The sequence below is a fragment of the Prinia subflava genome, chromosome 5 (genome assembly GCF_021018805.1).
Source record: "Prinia subflava isolate CZ2003 ecotype Zambia chromosome 5, Cam_Psub_1.2, whole genome shotgun sequence".
Lineage (NCBI taxonomy): Eukaryota > Metazoa > Chordata > Aves > Passeriformes > Cisticolidae > Prinia > Prinia subflava.
The window spans coordinates 25,179,137-25,201,422 of NC_086251.1; the positions used below are offsets into that span (position 1 = coordinate 25,179,137).

The window sequence follows — 22,286 nt, forward strand, 5'->3', positions numbered from 1 at the left end:
AACCTAGTAGCCAGACAGTTTTAGATTCACTGTGGTTGATCGCATCCATGAATTCTGAATTTCTGTTGTATATTACAGACTTAGATGGCACAAGTTAAATTGCATTAAGGACTGAATCGGCATCTTTAGACTAGATTTAAGAAAATTGGAGAAAGGAGGTCCAAAATCTGTTATAGATGTTAATGATCGTCCTTGTAAACCAAGTCTCTTCAGGTTGCTTTTAGGTGGGTTGAGTAGCAGTGTTTACCTTCCTGTTATAAGAGAAGAACCACCTCAGTTCTCTTTGTACTGGAGGGGATCTTTGACAACATGCACTGGAACTCTGAAATAAAATTCCTGAACCATTCTGAACAAGGACAGGGCTGGATTCATTGCTTGGCTTCTAGCACAAACAGATTTTGTATCAGACACTTCAAACTTACCAAGTCTTAGAGAACAGCAGTCATTTCAAAATATTAGCTGAAGGCTGTGGAACCTACAGTAGAAGTAAGTTATATTTATTTATGGAGATACATGCATATGCAAGGATCAAAATATGTCACAAAACAGGAGAGTTGTGGGAAAGGATAATGGAGCTAATAGCAAAAAGATTATTGCCATCACTCATTTATATAGACCAGTTCCATATACCACTTTATATTGTGAAGTAATTTGAAACAGTTAAAAAATTCAAGGGATTGTGTAAAATGTAATTCAAAAGTGCAAATTTTGTAATGTTTCATTTATTTTTAAAATAATTTGGATTCTGTTCTAGATTGTTTACAATCTCTCCTTCCAAATTTGTTTCCCTTTTATCTGTGTAAGCATGTGCTGACACTGTTACTCAATATACACAAATGCTAATCTACCTTCATGCACATGGAAAATAGCTTTCCTGGCAGTGAGTTTAAAACTCTCATAGAATACATTATTAATTGAAGAAGTCTCACTTTTTAGAAAAGCTGTTCATTTATGTGGTCACTGTTGAGAAGGTTATTGAGAAATATAATGCTGTTTGTAAGCAGTGTGGTCTTCAGAACATACAACAAACAACCCCAGATACTGAAAGTGCATTTAAAAAGATTTAAATTTCAAAAGTAATTTTCCTTCTCTGTACTCTGGTTGCATACACTAACGTGATCTAATTATAATGTAACGACAACTTCTTTTCTATTACCCTGCTTGCTTTAGTGCTCTAAATACGTTTCTCTTGGCAGGTCTTTGCAGTGAGGTTAAAATGTGATAACTGTTGGGTTTCCCATTGTGAATAATTCCCTAGTTCTGCATTTGGCTCTCTGATGGATCATGTATCTCTGAAGTTCAAGGGGTAGAGTTGTGAGGGGAGTGGGTAGGGTGAGGCTGGTGTCCGTCTGTATAATTCAGCTGAATCCGACTGCAGCTCAGTAACAGAGCGCCAGCGCAGCCTCTGCGAGGGCTGCCGAGCTGAGCTGTTCCTTCAGGTGCACGTGCTGGTGCTGCAAACGCTGCCGAGCCTTATCAAACACAGCCAGTTGGTGCTGCTGGTACGAAAGCACAGGGGAGCTCTCATGTGGAAGGTTAATGGAGTGTAATTAGAAAGAAGAATGAACTGCTCAACCACTCTATCTCACTCTACCTGCACTGAGAGTGACAAGTGCTCTGATCTTTTATAAACCCTAGAGCAGAGGTTTAACAGTCTAAAATTATGACAGTATAACTGTTGAATAAGCAGACACAGTGTGAAGAAGTAGTATGAACTTCTGAGTAGGAATGTTTATGTTCCCTTATGTGGACTCTATTAGTACTTTTTTCATGCAGGATATTGTCCATACTTACATAGCAAGTCTCAAATCCATTCACCTGTGAAGTATCCATTGATGTCAGAAAAGTCTTTGTGTGCCATTTGTGCCTTTTTCATGTCTGTGTATCACATAACCATCACCTTACAGGATGAAATGATGGCATCATCCTAGGGCTTTGATATGTTTGAGCATTAAGCTTTCACGGAAGCGTTCTGGTGGAAGCAAGAACAGTTACTGGGATTTATATTGCAGGAAGTAAACAAAATTTGAGATTACATACATAAATTGAGATTGGATACTAGTGCCTGATCCTGTGAATTAATTTAGGTACTGTGTATGTCTCCTGGAAACTATCATGTTCTTCAAATGTTTCTCTTTAATCTGTAGCATGCAGTTGTGGGTTGGGGTTTTTTTTCTAGCATACAGATAAACTTTAATTATGAAATTGCAACTAGGAAGTAAAGGGAAGACACCTCTCATTGGTTCCAAAAGACAAGGAAATGACTGATTTAACTTCCTGCATGTTAGAGACCATTATATTCTACCCCAGTAATACTGTCTGATGTCTTTTGATTCAGGGAGAATTGGACAGTTGGGTTATGTGTACTAAATTTTTGTCTTCCACATCTTTGTTTTTTGGACAACAGGTGGTGGATTACGCTGCCAGATATTCTGAAGACCCTTGCAATGTCAGCAGGTTGATTAGGGGAAATTTGCCCAGCTAGTCCTAGCAGGCAATGCACATTCTGCATTGCAGTGGAAGCAAAAAACATCCCAGCAGAATTTTTCCCCCATTCCAAATCTAAAATCAGTAAAAATCCAGATCTGTAAGGAAGACATACAATAAAAGGCAATCAAAGGAAGAGGGAAAACTTGCTTTGCTTAGCCTCTTTTTCTCTACCTGTGGCCAGTATCTTGTGTTTTGGAAGAAGGTGAAAAAAGAACCTTGAGTATATCTGGTTGTTTGTGCCTGTGGACATGTTCATGTTCTAAAGAGTAAGGCTGTCTTTATGTGCAGTTTCAGTGCTGGAGAAGCATGCTGGGAAAAGTGATGGCACTTATCCCTTGTAAGAGATGAGAATGAGCAGAGGCTTCCCAAGTCTCAGATCCCTTTCCCCCTCACATCTAATATACAGTCTGCTCTGAACTCAGATTAAGCATTTCCTTTGGAAAGTTGTATACCCTTTTTCTAGAAACTTTAAACCATGCTAGGCCATTACCTCTTCTATTAGGCTGGTACAATATTTAACCATATCTGCATCTTATTTTGAGGTTGAATTTGTCTACCTTCAACTTGCAGACACAGAATTATCATTTTACATTTCTCAGAGAAACAAAAAATTCTCCCATCATTTGATTTCTTCTCTGTGTATAAATATCTGCACTCAGTGAGTAGTAATAATCTCTCAATAAACTGGATAAGTGGAGCCTCAGTAAGCTTCACATTACACAGTGTAGTTTGTTGGATCCTTGATTATGGTTGTGATCTTCTTTTGAACTGTCTCCAGTACCTCTGCATCCCTCAAGAAAAAGGTAGCTTTCCATTCTTTTGGGAAAAAGCCTGTTCTTAGTTGTTCTAATTTAAGAGCAAATCTTCATTTGTTGAGTAGTTCTAGCCAAACTTAGTGATGCACTTTTTGTATCAAGATAAACATAGTTCATCTCCCCATACCATTTAAATTGGAAGGGCAAGGAAGAAACATGGCCCTGTTTTCCAGAGTCACTGTTATCTGATCCACAAACCTTGATACAGTTGAAGGCCAGCAGTTTGGAACTTCTGCGGTGATTTAATTTGATGTCTTCTCTGTGAAGCAGGCATTTTTCTTTGTTTTGATTGTCCTTGGCTAACTAAAGAGAATAGGCCAGCAGGTATGTTTAGCTGAACAGAACACCTGTATTTGATACGCTGTTCAAATTACTGGGAAGAAGAGATAAATCTCTCATTTGAGTCGGGTGAAACTGTGACTTTTTGCTCTAATAACTCATTCTGCTTATGAAGTGAACTGATGTGATGTTATTAATGATAATTGAATTGGCACTGAACAGTATTTAATTTACAACAGGGAAAATGCTGGTGTTAGTTTGTGACATTTTTAAAGCAATTGCGGAAAGGAAATATTAGATGCTGTTACCAAAATCAGAGTTATCAATAAGGGGTTATACGATAGAGTTTGATCATCCAGATCTTTCTGTTCACAGAAAAAGGCATTTCCATTCTGTAGGTTAGGAAAACTAGTCATCTTACTTGATATTTCTGATCATGCATGAGGCACATGAGCATGAACTGTGTGTGTTTCCTTTTGTGAGGAAGAGAGGAGGTGTGATTCAGTCATGAGAATAGCTGTAGGATGCACAAGAACCCTACTGAAGCTGACTAAATTTTAGTCAAGGACTGTGATACTGTGCACATTAAAATGTGGAGTAGTATGTTGTAAAATTACTTTATGACTATCCTTTCCCTTTGAGTTACTCAAAATACGAGGAGTTACCAGATTGGAGAGTATACTTCTCTTTAGGTTGTTTGTTTCTAAAACAGGAAATAAGTTTACGTATTTAAATTGCTCTACTTTGCTTGCTTAATGCAGACAACTTCAGTTTAAAGGATGTCATGTCAAGAGGTAAATCACAGGTAGGAGAAGAGAAACAGTGGGACTGGCCTGGCAAAGGTGTTTAGCTTCAGTAAACAGCTACTGTGTATAGATGCAAATGGCTTTCCCATGCGGGTGGCTGTTCCTGTGTGTTGTGCATAAGAATAACAATCCACAGTATTTTTTGTTTGGGATTTTATATAGCAAGCTTCAGTCTATGACAGATTTTACAAGACCATATTACAGGCTTCTAGTAAACTAGGTTCAGTTGGAGATCATACAGACTTTTTTTTTACATTGAAGTACAAAACTCTTGTTTCATTTCTGAAACTATATCTAGGTGGCTTTTACTTTTTCCCTTAAGAACTTTTTTTTCTCTGTGAAACAGACAAATGGGAGTAGAACAATAAGATGGGCAAGATATAATTAAAATGAACACATTTTCCAGTGTAGTCAGCAGTTTAATTCTTTAATTTCTTCAGTGTTTTCATGTTGAGCTTGTCCCCATATCCTTTTTATCAGTTTGTATTTGTACTTGGAAGTATTTTTGTAAAGAAGAAAAACCTAAAGCAGGAATAACTTTGTCAAACCTTGTCAAATGAAAAAAAAATGAAATTCATTCCTTTAATTTCATTATTCCTTAATTACATTCAAAGTACTGCACTTAACTCTTTTTCCTGTTCTGTTTTGCCTGTTGTCACACACTTAATTCCCCATCCATTAATTGCTTCATTGTTTAATTATTGTTCCTGTTCTTGCAAATTTCTTTCTGTTAAAATACGTGCTGGGATAAGCAGCTAGGTATTACACTTAGTTAATATGTAAGCTGCAGGAAAACATTGTATGTGTGCTGCTTCTACTAGTTCATTCTCTGTACTCTGCTTTGCGCAAGAGTAAATATTCTAAAACAAGAAGACAGTGATGCATAAGGCATTTCATGGTACAGCATTGCCTTCCAAAAATTAATTGGTCTTGTGGTGCTGCGAATGGTAAAAGACACAGTATTGAAAATAAAGCAATTACAAAGTCACATAAAGCAGGATAGCACAACAGCTATTTTTGACAATTTTAATTTATAATTCTAGCTATGTTTTTAAATTTAAAAAAAACATTAAGCATTCTCCCCTGTTAAGAATGAAGGAATGAACATTACTTTCAGAACTGTCATAATCCACTTCTGAATGATTTGTAGCAGTTTTAAGTGGTGTTTCTCTATGATAAAGGAAATATTCAGCATCTCTTTCAAAGTATGTATGTTCATGTCTGAACTGTGTGTTTATTTCAGAATCATACCTGTAGGAATTAATTTAAAATATAATTGTGATAAGTCTACCAGCATTTTTAATGACAGAAATGCTTTTCACATCATGCTAATGCTATCTAATAATATTTATCAGACATAACATTAAAGTAGTAGAATTAAGTTTTATGTAAATTCCATTTTACACAAGGTGCCAGATGTCACAGTCAGAAATTGCATTAAAGATATTAAGACTGCAAAGCAAACTCATGAATTTGGGGGGTACCAAAACGAAGTGGTTCATCTCTAGTGCTCATCAGTGTTTTAAGTGTAAGTTCATCCCACGGGACAGTTGTGGCAGAGGGAGGAGGAGCATTCAGTTGCTCTGAACCTGCAACCTCTTTTAGACATGCCGAAGTCTTTGTGTCTTTGCGCTGCTTTTAGCTGCATTTTCTGTGAGCTGGAAGCAGCACATGCTCTTTGGGACACTTACTGGAGCATTGGCAATGCAGCCATTGACTGGGTAAGGTTAGATACCCATGTATTTTAACTAAAGCTTTATAAAACCACAGGTTTTTCAGCTATAAAAAGAAATGGTGCACATTTCAGTAATGATGCCCAGTAAGGCATTTGAGTATGAGGTGGAAGCGGCCTCCCAGTCCCACTGCTACATTTCTGTTCAACATTCAGGCACCTGTGCCTTATGGGGAGACTTTTCTGACTGAAAGGTATAGGTGCCATTTTGATCACCTTTAAGAAGTAGGAAATTGTATCACTCTTTTTTTCTGGAAATAAAATGCTTTCTAATTTAGTTGGTTTACATTTAGTTGATAGAAAGATCTGGCTATATGTGAAGCATGGCCACAAGTGCAAAATTCCATAAAAATATAGGATAACCACGGAAATAGCTGAAAAAAATAGCTATAGTTCTTAGATCATTCTTTCAATGGAATTTAATTCAAGCTGGTTTGTACAAAAGGATTTTTTCATTACTGATGTAGATTTTGCGTCATCAATTTCTATAATTGGATTTCACTATTTTAAATTTTAGATACCATCTTAAAGCAGTAGATGGGTGGACAATTACTGTCCTTGCTTGTAATCTTTTCATTCCCAAATTCCATTCCCAAAATGGACCCTCTTTGCAGGTTAAAGACTAATCATACCAGATGCCCAAAATCTTTTCACGTTTTTCTGCCATGGGAGTTCTGGTATATTTCTCTTCGGGTAGGGGCAGGGGATAGGACTGACAAAGGGAGAGAAGGGAGGCTGGAAAGGAGGATTCAGAGAAGTGAAATTCCCTCCATCCTCCCCACTGCCAAGTTGCAGCATACTTGAAATCAGTGCTTCCTCTTAACCATTCACTCGCAGCAGTAGGCAACTTTTATATCCCAGAGACCATCTTGGTCACTGGAGGGCACCGGTAACAGAGGATCCATAATAACTAACTTCCTGAGACTGGGAGAGCAGGAAAGCAGGCAGCTGAGCTGTTCAAACCACATCAGCTTTGGTTTCGTGATATGAAATGGATGCAAGGTTATTTAGTACTCTAGACTCTCTTGTATTTAAAATATCTTTACATTTTCATTTTATTGGTTTTTGAAGTTTAAAAGCAGACCTTTATTTAGATATGAATGTTTTTCTGAACAAAACATTTCTTTTCATGTTTGCTGAAGGAAGAGGAAAACGTGTCATCGAATACAACCAGGGATCTAGTATTTAAAAGAGAAATGTACTCAGACAACTATTTTTTGCTTGATTGACTGATTACAATGGAAATAATGCTTAGCTAATAAGGATAAAAACCCTAAACCACACTTAGTTCTAAGTTTGCTCCGAGTACTTTGCTTGGCCTATAACAACATATTCATGGTAGTTTTTATATGAGCACAGAGATGTCTTCTGGCACAGATACATGATCAAGAAGATCTATTTTCTGCTAAATGAAACCAAAATAATCTTCCAGTGCTGTGTTAGGATCTGGCCTGTGGCATGAATGAGAAAGTGGTATAGCAAAATGTCACAATATTGATTGCAATTATTAACTTTAAGGAAGGGTCACATAAGATGTCTCGGGCTCTGAACTCAGTGGTGTGAACAGTTCCTGATGAGATTAGCGATAAAGATGTCAAGGCAGCAAGAGCTCTGGGATGATGTAGTGTGCTTACGGGGCACTGTTCAACAAATGGGTCTGGAAGTAGTCTGGTAGTAACCATTGCACAGGGCTGGCAGTTCCTTTTTGGGTAGAACACAGTTCAGAAGAAAGGATGAGATTGTTCTTTCACATCGAGGAGATAAAGAGAGGATTGCAGTTTTGCAGAAGGTTCAGTAAACTTGAAAGACAAGTGCTTTTCATGAATTCATATTATGACAGGAAAAGAAACTATTCTAGGAATATGAGGAGAACTAGAGCTTTAAGACATACAGAAAACTTATGTTGTGTGCATGATGATGTGTTTATGATTGAGTTAAACTCAATTTAAAATGTTGAAGTTGTCAGTAAGAATTAAATTAAATATTCTTAAATAGGAATGGGAAAGAAAAATTGCAATGATTACATTTAAAGAATCAAGAATATTTCTTAAGAATTCTGTGGTACTTTTAGAACACCTGAATCTGACTGGCATTTGGTCTCTGAGACATGCAGCTAGGACTCGGTATCAGCCTTGGCAAATCTCAGTCATACAGACCATACTTTCTGCAGCACAAACTGTCTTTAAAATTGATTAGGAATAGTCAAATAACTGAGGAACAATTTTAAAACACAGTGTTAATGAAGTCTGACAGTAAACAAGAGTTTCTTTCATAGCAGCCTCCCGTTAATTTGCTAGCGAAGGAGGCTCTGCTGAGGTTGCAGCAGACAGACAGACAGACAGACAGACAGACAGACACGTGCTGGGCGCTTGTGTGGCTGCAGGGCAGCCCTTCCAGCAGGATGCCGGAGGAGCCGTGTGCGGAGTGAGACCAGCGGCGTGGGCTGGGACTGTGCAGAGGGGAATGCAGGGGTAGTGCTGAGAGTGGGAGATCTGCTCTGAGTTCCTGTGTAGGTGCAACCCCTAAGGACTCGTCTGGTTCTGCTAATTCAGCTATGGATTTTGAAATATGTTGTTCAGAGTGTCTCTCTTGATAATTACAAACAGATAATTGCAACAGTCTTGCAGATAGTGAAATGATTTCTGTAGTTTCAGTGTGGTATTTTTACTGACAGTTGGTAGAAGCAGCTTATTAAACTGCGTAAGCAATTGGCATGCAGTGCAAACTTCAGTTTTACTCTCTGAATCTTAAGCATTAGATATTTCTTCCAATTTAATATCTGCATAATGGATATGGATGGCAAGATATGCTGCTGCCAGGCAGCTCTCAGTAGCCTCCAACAGGCTAGCGTAGACTTTCAGAGCAACGGCATTTTTCCACTCACGTTATCCATCTTGTGCCAAATATGCTGAGCCTCAGTTTTTGCACAAGGCACTAATACAAACTGTGCTTTGGTCCTGTTTTACCCCATCTCTGCAGGCCATGGTTCAGGCTTGGGGGTGGAACAGGCGGTGTGTGAATGCCGTGTGACTCACCTCACTCCTGCTCCCCTGCTCTCCTCGCTGGCTCTTGTCCTGCTGTAGCAGTATGGCAGAGGAATCCTCAGCCTGCCTCTCCCTTCCTTTTTTTTTTTTTTTTTTTTTGGATCCTTTCACTAATATTCTTCCCATTGTAAAGAACACGATGGGAATTCATTCTTGGGCTATTGCTGCTGATTTCTTTCGGTCAGGGAATCAGTAGAAGAGCATCATTATCCCTGAATTTTATACTGGCAGCTGTGGAAGACAAAAACTCCCTTCCTGTTCATGTCGGGTATGGTAAATGTTTAGCATCCTGTACAGTGTATGTGCACTCCATTTTTTGGTAGGTATTCTATAAGTATGTTGCATTATCTCCTCTCCTACTTTGCTGCTTTCTCCTCTCCTTCTCCTTGGGTTACTCTCTGGAAATGTGTTTTCAGCTCTTGTGTCTGCTTGCTGACGCTGCACTTTGATTTGCATGTTAACACGGTTGATCTTTTCAGAAAGCAATTTTAAATGGTTGTTCAGTCATTACATATACGAGCAAGCTGATAGGCACAGGACATTTAAAACTATGTGAAATATCAGAATTAGGGAAATGCTTTCTACATTGCTATTATTTTATTCTTGTTTCAGAGGTGAACAAACAGTTTACAGCTTTTAGGCTTTGACAGCTTTTAGCACTTCACTGGATGGAGGGTAAAATAGTTCCTTCAGGGTGCTGTGCTTTACTAACTCCCTGAATTTTCAGCCAGGTTGGGCCTATGTTTCTTTTGTTAGAGCTGAGCAGGCATCCTCAGCCAGGGCCTGTGGGTTTTGTAGAAGCCAGACAGTCCTTCTGTACCTTCAAGTCACTGAATTCAGTCTTTTGCTAAAAGGTCAATTGTGTGAGCTCACACATTTTGACATTTTGAAACAGGGATGTTTATTGCTTGTGGTTTTTATTTGGCTTTTTAAAGTTCCAGTTTTCAAATCTGCTAATTTGGGAACCTGCCCTTTTTGTTATCTTCTTCTGGGCTAGAGGTACACACTCACTGTGTGAGGCATCGTGGCCTTTTAGCTCATCATAAGCAAGATACTTAAAATCTACTGTATATCCACAAAATGAAAAAACCAGATATTTTCTTAGCTCAGAATTTCATAACCATGTGTGAATGAAATTTGAGGAAAAATATTCTTCCAGTTGTAGTAAATAGCTGGATTTTTCTGGGGTTTTTTTCTCCATCTCTGTGTTTAGTATATCTGAATACTAATGCTTCAAAAGAAAACAAAAAAATCAAAGCATTTGGTGTTCTCAAAATTGTTGTGTTATTTTTAACTTTCTTTTCCATGTGAGTGCAGCCTCTTGGGGCAACCCACTGTCAGCAGCTGGCTCTGGTGGAGGTTTCCTGACCATTCCTGTTTGCACCAGAGCTTTCTTGGTTCAGCCTGTCCCATGCCTGTTAACTTCACTGTCCTCTTCCAAAGACAGCCTTGTTGTGTAATTGCTTGGGAGTGTGCGTATGCTCTTGATCAAGGGGGCTTAGGTATATAGCTAAATATTTTTAAAGCTGTCCAAATTTGGGGGTGGTTAGAGGGTAGGTAAAAATGTCCATTTTTTGTCATGCCTGCAGAAGGTAAAAGGAGTCTCACAGTGTTTTCACTGTTGTCCACACTAAAGTATAATATGAACATAAGTTGTGAGCCCTTATTATCCATGCAGATAACATGTATCTTATACTGCAGGTCACCTGGTCTGCTCTTAAATCCTGTTGCTGTCTAAAGATGCACAGTGGCTGCCAGGAGAAGAAACCTCTTTTTAAAATAATTTCAAATTTTAATGGGAGCTAAAATGTAATAAGGAGCCCCTAAGCTGGAAGAAATAGATCTGTGCCATTTTCTTCCCTGTAGGGAAGAAAATGTAAGTGTAGGTAGCCTTCTCTTATTCTTTTTGAGGTGACAATAATATTAAACAGAAGGACCATCATCCATGCCCTTCCTGATCCTCACTTTGCACTCAAATTGACTGTCTCTCATTCAGTTTCAATGCCTGCTGCAAAGTAACATGCTCTTGCCTTGGAGTCAGCTGGGAGGCTTCAACCCAAAGTTGTTTTCTGTCAGTGTTTAGGAGTGGTGTGTGTTTGAAGGAGACGAAGCATGTGGGATAATGTAAATATAGGTTACTGAAGTCTTGCAGTGGTTTGTGAATAGGCTGAATTTTGGTCCCAGGAACAGTGAAGTCACCTTGCTGGGCTGTAATACTCCTCTGTGGCCAGTTTTACACTGTGCCTATTAGATAACACCAATACTTAAAATTCCAAAATGAGAAATCCCACTAAGCTTCTGAGCAGTTCCTTATTTACACTAAATAAATGTATCCTTAGGGGTTACTATTTTCTCTAGTATGTGCATTTAAATAACTGTCATAATTTCTGTTTCTGATTTTGTTTATCTGGTAGAAAAGAGTGGTGGAACAGCTTCGAAAGAATTTGATAGTGAAGCAGGAACAGCCAGACAGTAAATTTCAAATACAGCCATTGGCACAGTCAGAAAACAAACTACAGACACCACAGCCACAACCACTACAGCAGCTACAGCAACATCACCATCAACAGCAGCAACAGTCCACGGCACCCTCTCCAAACGTGATAGGATCACAGGTAAAAAGCTACAACAATTATTTTTCTTACTAAAGAGGAAGTTTACTGAAAATTTAAAAAAGGAAAAATGCAGAGAGAAAACTGCAAACTTTCACTTATGCCTGCTAGTATACCAATATGGATTTCTTCTATGCATATGCAGGTATGTGTCTTCTGGGGTACTTTGTCAGAAATCTCCAATCTGAGTTTCAAAAACTATGTACTGTTTAAAAGTTGAATCATAACCCCACAGCAGAGAAGGGTGGCAGTATCACCTTTCTTGAAAATAAGTGAAAGTTTAGCAAATGAGCATGTCTTTTCCACAGGTGCATGAATGAATCTGACTATACCTAGTAGGTCTCAAGAAACAGTAAATCCTTTACACACACTGTATGAGGTATATGATTAAAATCCTTTACTTTTAAATGACTAACAAAATGCCCTCTGCGAATGTGAACAAAATGCAAGAAAACAGTTCCTCCTTCTTTTTGCTTGTTTCTTTTTAAACAGATGAAAGTCATACCTAATAATACTTACCTGAGTTTTCAAGGAATTGTCTAAAAGTATACAGTATTAATTTCAGAGTTCAAGTTTTAGAAAATAGTGTCTTTATTGAGAAGGTGAACTGAATTTCAGTACAATATAGGATTAGAGACATAATCCCAGAACTCAACAGAGAAAGTGGTTTGCTTAAGAGGGGAATTTCAAGTTTCTCCTGTTCAGATGTTTGAATTCACAAAAGTGTGCTAGTAAAACAGCTAGAAAATGCAGGGAGATGTTCTGTAAAAAGAAGTGTATATGAAGTCTTTTCTTTCCTGTTGATGCAATCTTAGGAGCTCTCCAGGAGCTGTTTACCTGGATAGGTAGATGGCAGAATTCACCCATAAAGTTTGCTTTATGCACATTGCAGTGAGTCACACCCACAGCTTGGACCAGTTGTGATTCTCATCTTGGCTTTTTCTGAAAGCCGAGAGGAGAGAAATGGTTGGGCTGTTAGCTCTCTTGTTAACTCAGCAAGCTGGTTTGTGTGTGCTCTAAAATGCATTTGTGAAGCTTAGCTAATTGTATTTTTGAGAAAAGTGTATTGAAGAAATGAAGCAAACCTAACTTAGGAAAATGCATTTTGAGCAGCAACATTAATATCAAAGAACAAAGATGCAAATATTACTGCATCCTAAAGTATTTATAGGCAAAGAGTGGATCACTGTTGTATCAGTGATCTCTGTTTCTCAGTCAGGAAACATAAGAGCAAACACAGTGTTTCTCAGTATTCCACACTTTGCATTCATTCATTAACTTCCAGGTCATCTCCTGGGTTGTTAAACTTGAGGTTTGTTCAAAGTTAAAGAGCCCTCTAGCGAAACAGTCAAAAAACTGCTGCACTTGTCTGACTACCATTGCACAGTATTATTTGGAAAGTAGTTACAAATTGGAAGGCAGGTTGTGCTGTCCCTTGGATAAATAAGCCAGCTTTTATCCTTTACACTTTTCTGGTTTTGTGTTGGTAAAATAATGAAGTATCCTCTCTTGTTTCTGCACATTTTGCATCTAAAGTTGTGCCTCTGTCTTACTGTCTCTCAATCTCTTTCGGCAAAGAAATGTCAAATATTTTGTCTCTCTATGAAGTTTGTTCATGCTTGCTTTTGTAAATAACACATTTTTCAAGGCTGTGTCAGTACAGAGAATGCTGTCAGTGATTGTTTTCAGAGTAATCAAATGTAGGAATCAAGGTATATATGCCATAATTAACAGTAACATTTTAATATACATAATGTATCCAGTAAGAAGGTATTTTAAAATTTTCATCAGCAACAAGGTAATATGATGTGCAATATTATGGGCAATAATGCAGGCTTTCTATGAATGCCACTTCAGTATGAATTAATGCATTGACTACTTTTTAGAATAAACAATCTAATTAATTCTCAGCAAAGTAACAGGGATATTCAAGCTCTGTGATCTTCTGACTGAAACTGTACTCTTGAGTACTTGCAGAGTTAATAGAACCCTTTGGAAGAGTCACAGTCTTGTATTACATGATTGATTACACCTTTCTTTAAAACGTTTATGGTTGAGTGTAATGCTTGTGAAAATGATATCACGTTACATCTCATTGGAAAAGCTTGAATAATGTTACTCATTATGGGAATGCAGCCTCATGCTTTGGGGAAGGTGCAGCAGAGGTCGATAAGCTTGTTAGATCTCAGATAAAAAGTTAAGAAAATAGTGTTGCAACAATGAAAATTTAATCATGTCTGGATTTTTCATAAATGTATAAAACTAAAGCATAAATTATCCTTTGATTTGGCATTATACAGTGAATTTTTTCACACTTGTGCATAATTAACAGTTAGGGGACAGTTTAATTATTATGAAATTAGAGGTGTGAAGGTAAACTGTGTTCTTGTTTAAAGGAACAGTATTGGTGAAAATACTGAAGAATTCAACTGGAACTATATTACTTTATTAGAAAAAAGATAAAGGTCTTGCATGATTAAAGTCAAGTAGTCTAAATCAGGCATTTTGAGAACACAAAGACTGCCTGATCCCTGGTTTTCTGTTTTTTCCTCTGTTGAACATAGAGCTGACATCAGGAGGGAATGGTGTTATTTAGTACTAAGAACATTTGGTCATTCCACTAAAGTTTTGAAGAAGCAGTGCCATTGGTGCAATGGATTTTTTTACACCAAAATGAAAAGAAATAAGATCATTTGCCATTTTGTCAAGTGTCACTTGTCATGAGTTTTCTGTTTGCATTGTGTTCTGGTTTTATATGGAGACTCTCACTTCGTTGCTTTTTGAATGAGATTTGTAATGTCCATTTGCCTTAGCATCTTGGTAGACAGTACATTTTAAAATGAAGCTGTGAAATGATAGTTGCTTCAACTTTAGAATTCTGGGCATGATTTACTGAGGCATTTCAGATAAATGCTGGTGTTACCTGATTCAAAACCACTCTTTTTAAAATAGGCCAAGACTAATCATGGTGTCAAATACATATTGCAAAACTAGCCCATTCCACAGAAGTCGAACTTACCTGCCCGCAGCTGGGCAGACTGACAGCCAGCTCTTACAACTTCAGGACAACCCTGCTGATACTCCTAGGAAAGAAAGTTCAGTGCAGGGTAACTGTATGTATCACTAAAGCTGAGACTGGGATGCCCAAAAAAAAAAGGTATTTTTGTTTTTAAAGAAACCAACTTACAAATATTTTTCCCCTTCTTCCTCTGATTGTGAGGATCACTGTAACTACAGTTTCCATTTGAAAACAGGAGTTTTACTTGGTGAGAAGCTAGGTTGCTAAAAAAAAACCCCTTCACCTCATATGTTTGATATTGACAGTGCATGTTTGGAAGTAATATGAAACTAAAAGATCCAAAATGCGTATACCACTGCTAACACTTGATTGTAATTTTCTCAGGAATTTGTTTTGATTCAATCTGCAATGCTGCAGGTGATTAAAATAGACCAAACAGGTGCCTCAAATGAGAATGCTTTCTAGCTACCCAGTTTTCAAAGGTGTAAGATAATGTGCTTGTCTGAACAGCAGGTAGATAGGCTCAGAGCTGCCTTTTCTTTCTCATGCTGTCTATTGTTTCTGACTAACCAACCCACGTCCTGTCTGATACGGAGTGTCTCTGTCTCTTACAGTGTATTTTCTGTTTCCCTTAGAAAACTGTAACTACAGCTTCTATGATCACCACTAAGACACTACCTCTCGTCTTGAAAGCAGCAACTGCGACCATGCCTGCCTCTGTTGTGGGTCAGAGACCTACCATTGCCATGGTTACTGCTATCAACAACAATCAGAAAGCAGTCCTCAGCACTGATGCGCAGAATGCACCAGTCAACCTCCAGACAACAAATAAGGTCACTGGGCCAGGAGCTGAGGCAGTCCAAATAGTGACAAAAAACACAGTAACTTTGGTAAGCCTTTCATGTGTTTGCCCTGCAGATATGTGTGGGTTTGGTTAACAAGAGGGCTGTTGGAAAAAATAAACAGTCAGGGTTTCTCACAGAAAGAAGGATAGTCGGGATATGGTGTGAGTTTCACTAGCTGACATTGCTAAAGACATAGTCTATAAGAAAAACATCTTCTCTCCATGTGGGTTGTTATTACTGTTTTGCTTTATAGAATTAAATCAGTGCTGTCATCACCTCTGCGTAAAATTTCCCGTTAGTAACTGTAGTCATGGGGCAGTAGTGATTATTTTGCCCTTACTGAATCTGTATGGCTGTGTTCTGCAGAATTCCTACTCTTTTCTTAGGCAAAGATGTCAGACTTTCTTCATTTGATCAATTTGGGTCTTACGGTTTTTTGAGTCAATCTCTTGTTCCCTTTTAATGATAAATTCTCTGGTGTTAGACACATCCCTTAAGTTTGCCTACTACCATGTCTTCACTCAGCACAAACGCATAAACAGATGCTGTTTCTTTAAAACCACGTATTTTGGAAATACAAATTTTGTGCTTTGGCTACATCACAGTCTTTTCCAGAATAGTTAGCCATCTAGAAATAAAAGAACCAGTGTTTCACAATTGGATTATATAGGCTTCTTGGTCTGGAAGCCAGGTATTATGTAACAACATGACAGGGAAATTTTACTTCTGAAGTAAAGGCTATGGCTTTATTAAACATAAATCTGATTTATCTATATTTATTAAAATACAGTTTAATGCAGATGGAAGTAATTTTGCTTCCTAATGAGGCATATGTTTGTAATCAGAATAGACTATTTGAGTGGAGTTTTTTCTACTGTTCTCTTTCCCTGTGTCTTCCCTTGCACCACTGTCATCTGTTCTTTGTGTCTGTGCTTCATTTCCTTGCTGAATAACTTTGATTTGAGGAGATAATTCTGTTTTAATAGTAGTCCATGATTTATGTTTCTGTAGCAAATTTCAGCAAAAATATCAGAATATTTTCCTGAGTACTAATTAATCAGTACAAGACCTTTTTGAAGAAAATTGCAATCTTATGTGGGTGGACAGAAGTATAGGAGGGTATAAAATAACATTGACATTAATTTCAGAGAATCTCCCCAGCTACTCAAGGTAGCTGGTAGTGCTCTTCAGTGGTTAATCACGTGGCAGCTCCATGCAGCTGATTTCAGTTACACTTTCAGGGAAGTACTTAAGTTTCCTTAAAATCAGATCTTAATTGTTTCAAATGAGTGGCCTACTTTTGAAAATTTCAAGTTGTGTATTTAGAGCCTCTCATAATGTCATTTATATCGCTAAAAGAGTTTAACTTCCAGGTCTGTACTATTTGCATGAAATGTTCTCTCATTCTTCTGTGTGTCATTCACTATGAAAAGACCACTGTTCATATAGCTGGACATCAAAGTGTTACTATTTTCTGTCTGTTGTAATCTTGTAATTTTTTAATGATTAAAACAAACATGAATTTTTATTATCAAATGAAATGCAGAGCACAGTAGGGAGTACAATTGAACTAAAAGGAAATATGCCTGCAGTTTATGAAGCAAAGCGTGTAGGGTCTAGAAAGTAAGGTTTAGTTCTGTCTTTAAAACATTTCTAATGAGGAACCTCTTGCTATGAAAATTATTTACAAAGTGAAAACTGAGAACATCAGGTCTGAAAGTACATTCAGGATGTTGATTTTGCTGAAAAACTTCAAAGCTAAATTTTTCTCTTACCTCTCACTGTACTTTCTCATGTTCTTACAGCAGGTTCAGGCTACGCCTCAGCCCATAAAAGTGCCGCAGTTCATCCCTCCTCCCAGACTGACTCCTCGTCCAAATTTTCTTCCACAGGTGAGTGTACAGAGAACAAACAGTAGAAGGAGGACCTTAATTATAGCATAGATAGAAGAGACTTTTGGTGAACATTGTGTGGTGTTTATTGCTGATGTGCTGGAGAAGATGATGCATCCTCAACAGGTTTGCAGATGATAACAGATTTGAGGGTGCAGTCAGTATTCTTCAGGGCAGTGCTGACATGAAGACAGCCCTAGATAGGGTAAAGGAAAGGGCCAGCAGCAATTTCTTGAGCTGCAGCATGAAAAAAGGCAAAGTGTTATACCTGGAATGGACTAACCCCCTGCACAGGTACAGGCTGGGGACTGACTGGCTGAGGAGCTGCATGGCTTAAAAGGTCCTGGTTGGCAGTAGGTAAATGAGTGGTGTGCCCTAACATGCAAAGAAACCTTCCAGCATGTTGACCTGTACCAGCAGGATTACAACCAGTAGATTCAGGGAGAAGATTATCCACCTTTCCTCAGCAATCATAAAACTGAGTCCAATAAATACCCTGCAGTTTTGGAATCCCTGTTTGATAGATCTGAATGATGCATGGAAAGGAAGGCCACTAAGATAGCTTGTGGGGCAGGAATATATGATCTGTAAGGAGAGGCCGAGGAGTCTGGGGTTTTCAGATTTGGAGAGGAGGCTTTGGAGGCAACCTAAAAGCAATGTTACTTCCAGTTCAGCAAGGAAACAAACAAGAAGCTGGAGACATAAGTGCTTGGCAGGACAGTTAGAGGCCATGCTCATAAATTGGAACAGGGAAGTTTTAGACTGCATATAAAGAAACACTTCTCTGCTTGAGGACAGTTAGGAGTGGAAGAGGCTTGCCAGACATGTGAAAGGTCCATTCTTGAAGTTTTACAAGACTTATCTGGACAAAGCCTTGAGCCACCCAATCTGCATTTAGTGATGGCCCTGCTCTGAGCAGGAAGTCAAATTAGCAACCTCCCCAGCCACCCTCCAGCCTGTATGAGTTTGCAGTTAAGAAATTTGGATACGATGATTATATATGATCTTGTTTGCAATAAATGAAATGAACCCATGGAATAGGTGTCATCAAAATCAAAACATCACCCAAGGCCTTAAATTGCTCTAATTGTTGCTTGCTGCTCAAGAGCAAAAAAAGAAAAAATGAGATGTCTAGATTATTCCCAAGTATTTCTTTATTGCAAGGGAGAGTGACCTCTGTTTTCAGCTGAGTAGTAAAACTTGTAGTTTACTTTTTTTTCATGGTTTGGGGAGGACACAGATTGCTTCTTAATGTTAAAAAAAATCTTGAAAGAATGACTTAATTTGTATGAAATATGTGGTGCTGTGAATAAAAGTCTAAATCTTTTGCAAAGTGAAAAAGGAAAGTAAAGGCTGGTATCTGATTAAGATTTGGATATGGTGAGGTCTGTTGGAGTGTGACACAGTTTTTCATGGTAAAATGTTTCATGGAGTATTACAGGTGAATAGGACAATAGGAATCAAGTAAGGGTGAAAAGCACTTTATTTTTAAAGTAATGTGCTCTACTTCTGTACTCTGTAATGGGATTTTAAGTCCATTGTTAAATACAAACTTAATAGTGACAAGAAATAAGGAAGTATTGGTGATGGAGTTTGGAAGATTCTTGTGGCTCTTTTCTCTCTTGTGAAAGAAGAGAATTTATTGCATTTACCTGTACCTTCAGCACTTTCAGTAAGGGATTAATATATAATCTTGTCACTTTTTTTGCTTCTCAAGATTGGTTGTGCAGGTATGTAAATAATATATAGAGTTGACAGATAACAGGTATTTGCTGAAAAAATAGTTATTTGTTTCAGGGCACAGTCAACTGTTCATAACTTCTTGGAGGTTCATTACAAAGCCCTGAAACACTTTTAACATGAGCACCTCAGCTGTGCCTGTAAATATCACATGGATTTTTTTTGGCTTGTAAAACCAAGATGTTAATTTAGATACAGATAAGGCATTTGGCAATAAACATTCTGTATAAGTGTCTGTGCATCCAAATACCATTTCAGGGACGGTGACTATATATGCAAATGTTATGGATGGGTTTTATGTAAGTAGGCTTGAAAATGTGGTGCTTTTTTCTCTTAACATACTTAGGACAGTATGCTAAAAATTACGTTATCTAAAAAAATCAAGCAGCCTCCTGCAGATTATACAGGATGAATTGAAAGACTTAGTGAGAAGTTGATCTGAAATACTGATATACAAATCTCTCTTTTTTTTCGTCTCTTTTTCTTATCTTATTTTTGTAGGTTCGACCTAAACCAGTTGCCCAAAATAACATTCCTATTGCCCCTGCACCTCCTCCAATGCTTGCAGCTCCTCAGCTTATTCAGAGGCCTGTGATGTTGACAACAAAGTTCACACCCACCTCTTTACCCAACTCTCAGAACTCCATACATCCAGTTCGTGTAGTTAACGGGCAGACAGCAACCATAGCCAAAACCTTCCCTATGGCACAACTCACCAGCATCGTGATAGCAGCACCGGGTACCAGGCTTGCTGGACCTCAGACTGTACAGATCAGCAAACCAAACATTGAAAAACAGGTACAGATGAAGTTTCTACTAATGCAGGCTGCTGGCTTTATTGCTTTATTGTGCAGGTTTGGAGAGGACAAGCAGGGAGAAGTCTTCAGTGGATACTGGAGATATTCATGTTCTAATGGCAGTACAATTATGGAATGACTTGTAGCTCTTGGGATAGAAGTTACTATTTCCTTTAATATGGGCCATTGGCACCTTTTTCTCCTGCTTCAGTGTTTTTATGCTCCCTCTACTGTTTAAACGTCAGTAGTTCATAAACAAGCTACACTGCAGAGTTTGACCAGTACCTTGAAGAACAAGTACAAGCTGAAATCCATCTCTATATCAAGCCCTTTTGTTTTTCAAAGGGTGGTTATGTGAAAGGCAAAAATTGCACAAAATTGTAGGAATATTTGATGGGATAAATGTAGCTATTTCTTCTGTGATCCCTTGATCTTGCAATCTTGCGATTGGAGGCAAAACAGTCTCACTCAGCTTCTTAAGTCTGATAGTTCCCTTTGTCTAAACTGGATTAAATGAGTGGAAAGGAGACCTTCGGAAGCAGAGAATTCTGTATGTTTAGATTTAAAGTCTCTCTCCAGAAAAGACTTCTGTAAATTAAAAATTACTTAACTCAGTGTGGATTGCCACTGAGATTCCTTGCCAGTCTATTCAAGTAAAGCAATATTCTGACTCACTTTAACTCTTTTGTATATTGTATGTTAGTAACAGTGTAACATTGTATACTATATTGCATACTACAATACATAATATTTATGTAATTTATATAGATAATAGTAGTATATATGTCACTTATAACTGTTTCCTGGACTAATATGCCTTTAAGTTACCTTCCTTCTGCTTTTGAAATACTTATGGAGGCTATGAAAATCATGTGCATGAAAGATGTGTTCATGCTCAGTTCTGCTTGTGAAGTCTCAGGAGTCGGTTCTTGCATACCTCAGGGCTGTTCCACAGGTTATTCAGCAACGTCTGCCCTTTCCATGTGATTTGAAGTTGTACTTCTGCAATATTTGACTTTTGATGCCTGTTCCTTTTGATGTCAGCAGTATTAATTTGCTCTTTGAATAATTACTGGCAACTACAGAAAAACAGAGAAGAATGGTGGTGGTTCAGTAACACATGAATTTTTCTGTATAGTTTCTCCATATCATAAAGGGGAAAAGTTTGTCTCTCTGTAGCTTACCTTACTCAGTTTATAGCCTTAACATCCATGCTATAGGCTGAGGAATGTCATGTAGAAGATTTATGACTTGAGATTGAGGGGTTCAGAGAGAGAGTTTTTGAGCCATTCACAATTCTGTAAAATATTGAGAAGACTGAGGAGTGAGAAGTACAAAATGTATGTGCCATGCAGAATGTTTTCTAAGTGGAAGTCTTGATGGGATGAGTATTCTTGAAGTGTCTATTATTCTCATAGGTTATGGTGATTTCTGTAACAAAGTTAACTCTTAAAATCACTGTTATATCTTGTGTGGTTGTGTGGGGTAATGGATTGGTGACAAGGCTGTTTCATTCTTTGTTAAATGAAAATGCCTTATTTAACATTCCTCTCACATCAGATTCCTCAATTAAGTCTTTGTTAGTACACTACCAACTTTAAACATTTTTTTGTCCTGTATCTGCGAAAGTATTTGTTTTGCTTTAATAGGCAAAGTAAAAAAAGTTATTCTTATCACTGAATAAGAAAAACACTGTTTTCTTTCAGACTATTAAACCACATGTGGAAACAGAAGAGAAGCAAACAGAAAATCGTACAGTTACTCCACCTGCTGCACCGAAGCCAAAACGAGAAGAAAATCCACAGGTATCAGAACATACCCAGAGCTTTCTTTTAAGAAAAAAAAAAAGGACACTGTTTTTCAGAAAATATTTTTTCTCTCTGTTCCCTCAAGACTTCTTAACTTTAGCATTCCATACATTTCTGTTGGACAGCAGTAGTTGATAAGGCTACAGAATAAAAAATCTAAATAGATACAGTGCATTGCATTTTTCAGTTCTGGAATTCATTTGGCTTCTAAGTCTTTTGAAAGTTAGAAGATTGTCATTTCTCCATGATACTTCCTTCAAATAGTCTTTTTGATTATGGAGTTGATTTCCATTCCTTTGAGGTTTTACACTCTGGAGTTATTCTCAAAGCTGAAGAAATGTCTTTGTTTTACTTAATAAAATATTTCTGTTCTGGTGAGCAGGGAGGAAAGAGTCACGTATATTCAC

At 37.9% G+C, this 22,286-nt stretch overlaps 1 protein-coding gene across 9 annotated transcripts in view; it reads left to right on the forward strand.

The window, feature by feature from the left end:
• PHF21A (PHD finger protein 21A) overlaps positions 1-22,286 on the forward strand; it is a 125,365-nt gene that overhangs the window by 86,732 nt on the left and 16,347 nt on the right. For 8 of the 9 annotated variants that reach the window (XM_063398491.1, XM_063398496.1, XM_063398489.1 and 5 more), the window contains 5 exons: positions 11,581-11,781; positions 15,433-15,687; positions 17,448-17,534; positions 19,776-20,072; positions 21,778-21,876. In XM_063398491.1, coding sequence (XP_063254561.1) covers positions 11,581-11,781; positions 15,433-15,687; positions 17,448-17,534; positions 19,776-20,072; positions 21,778-21,876 — 939 coding nt within the window. Of the gene's footprint in view, positions 1-8,907; positions 9,486-11,580; positions 11,782-15,432; positions 15,688-17,447; positions 17,535-19,775; positions 20,073-21,777; positions 21,877-22,286 lie in introns of those variants that run through there. The other variant, XM_063398495.1, reaches the window with a different exon arrangement.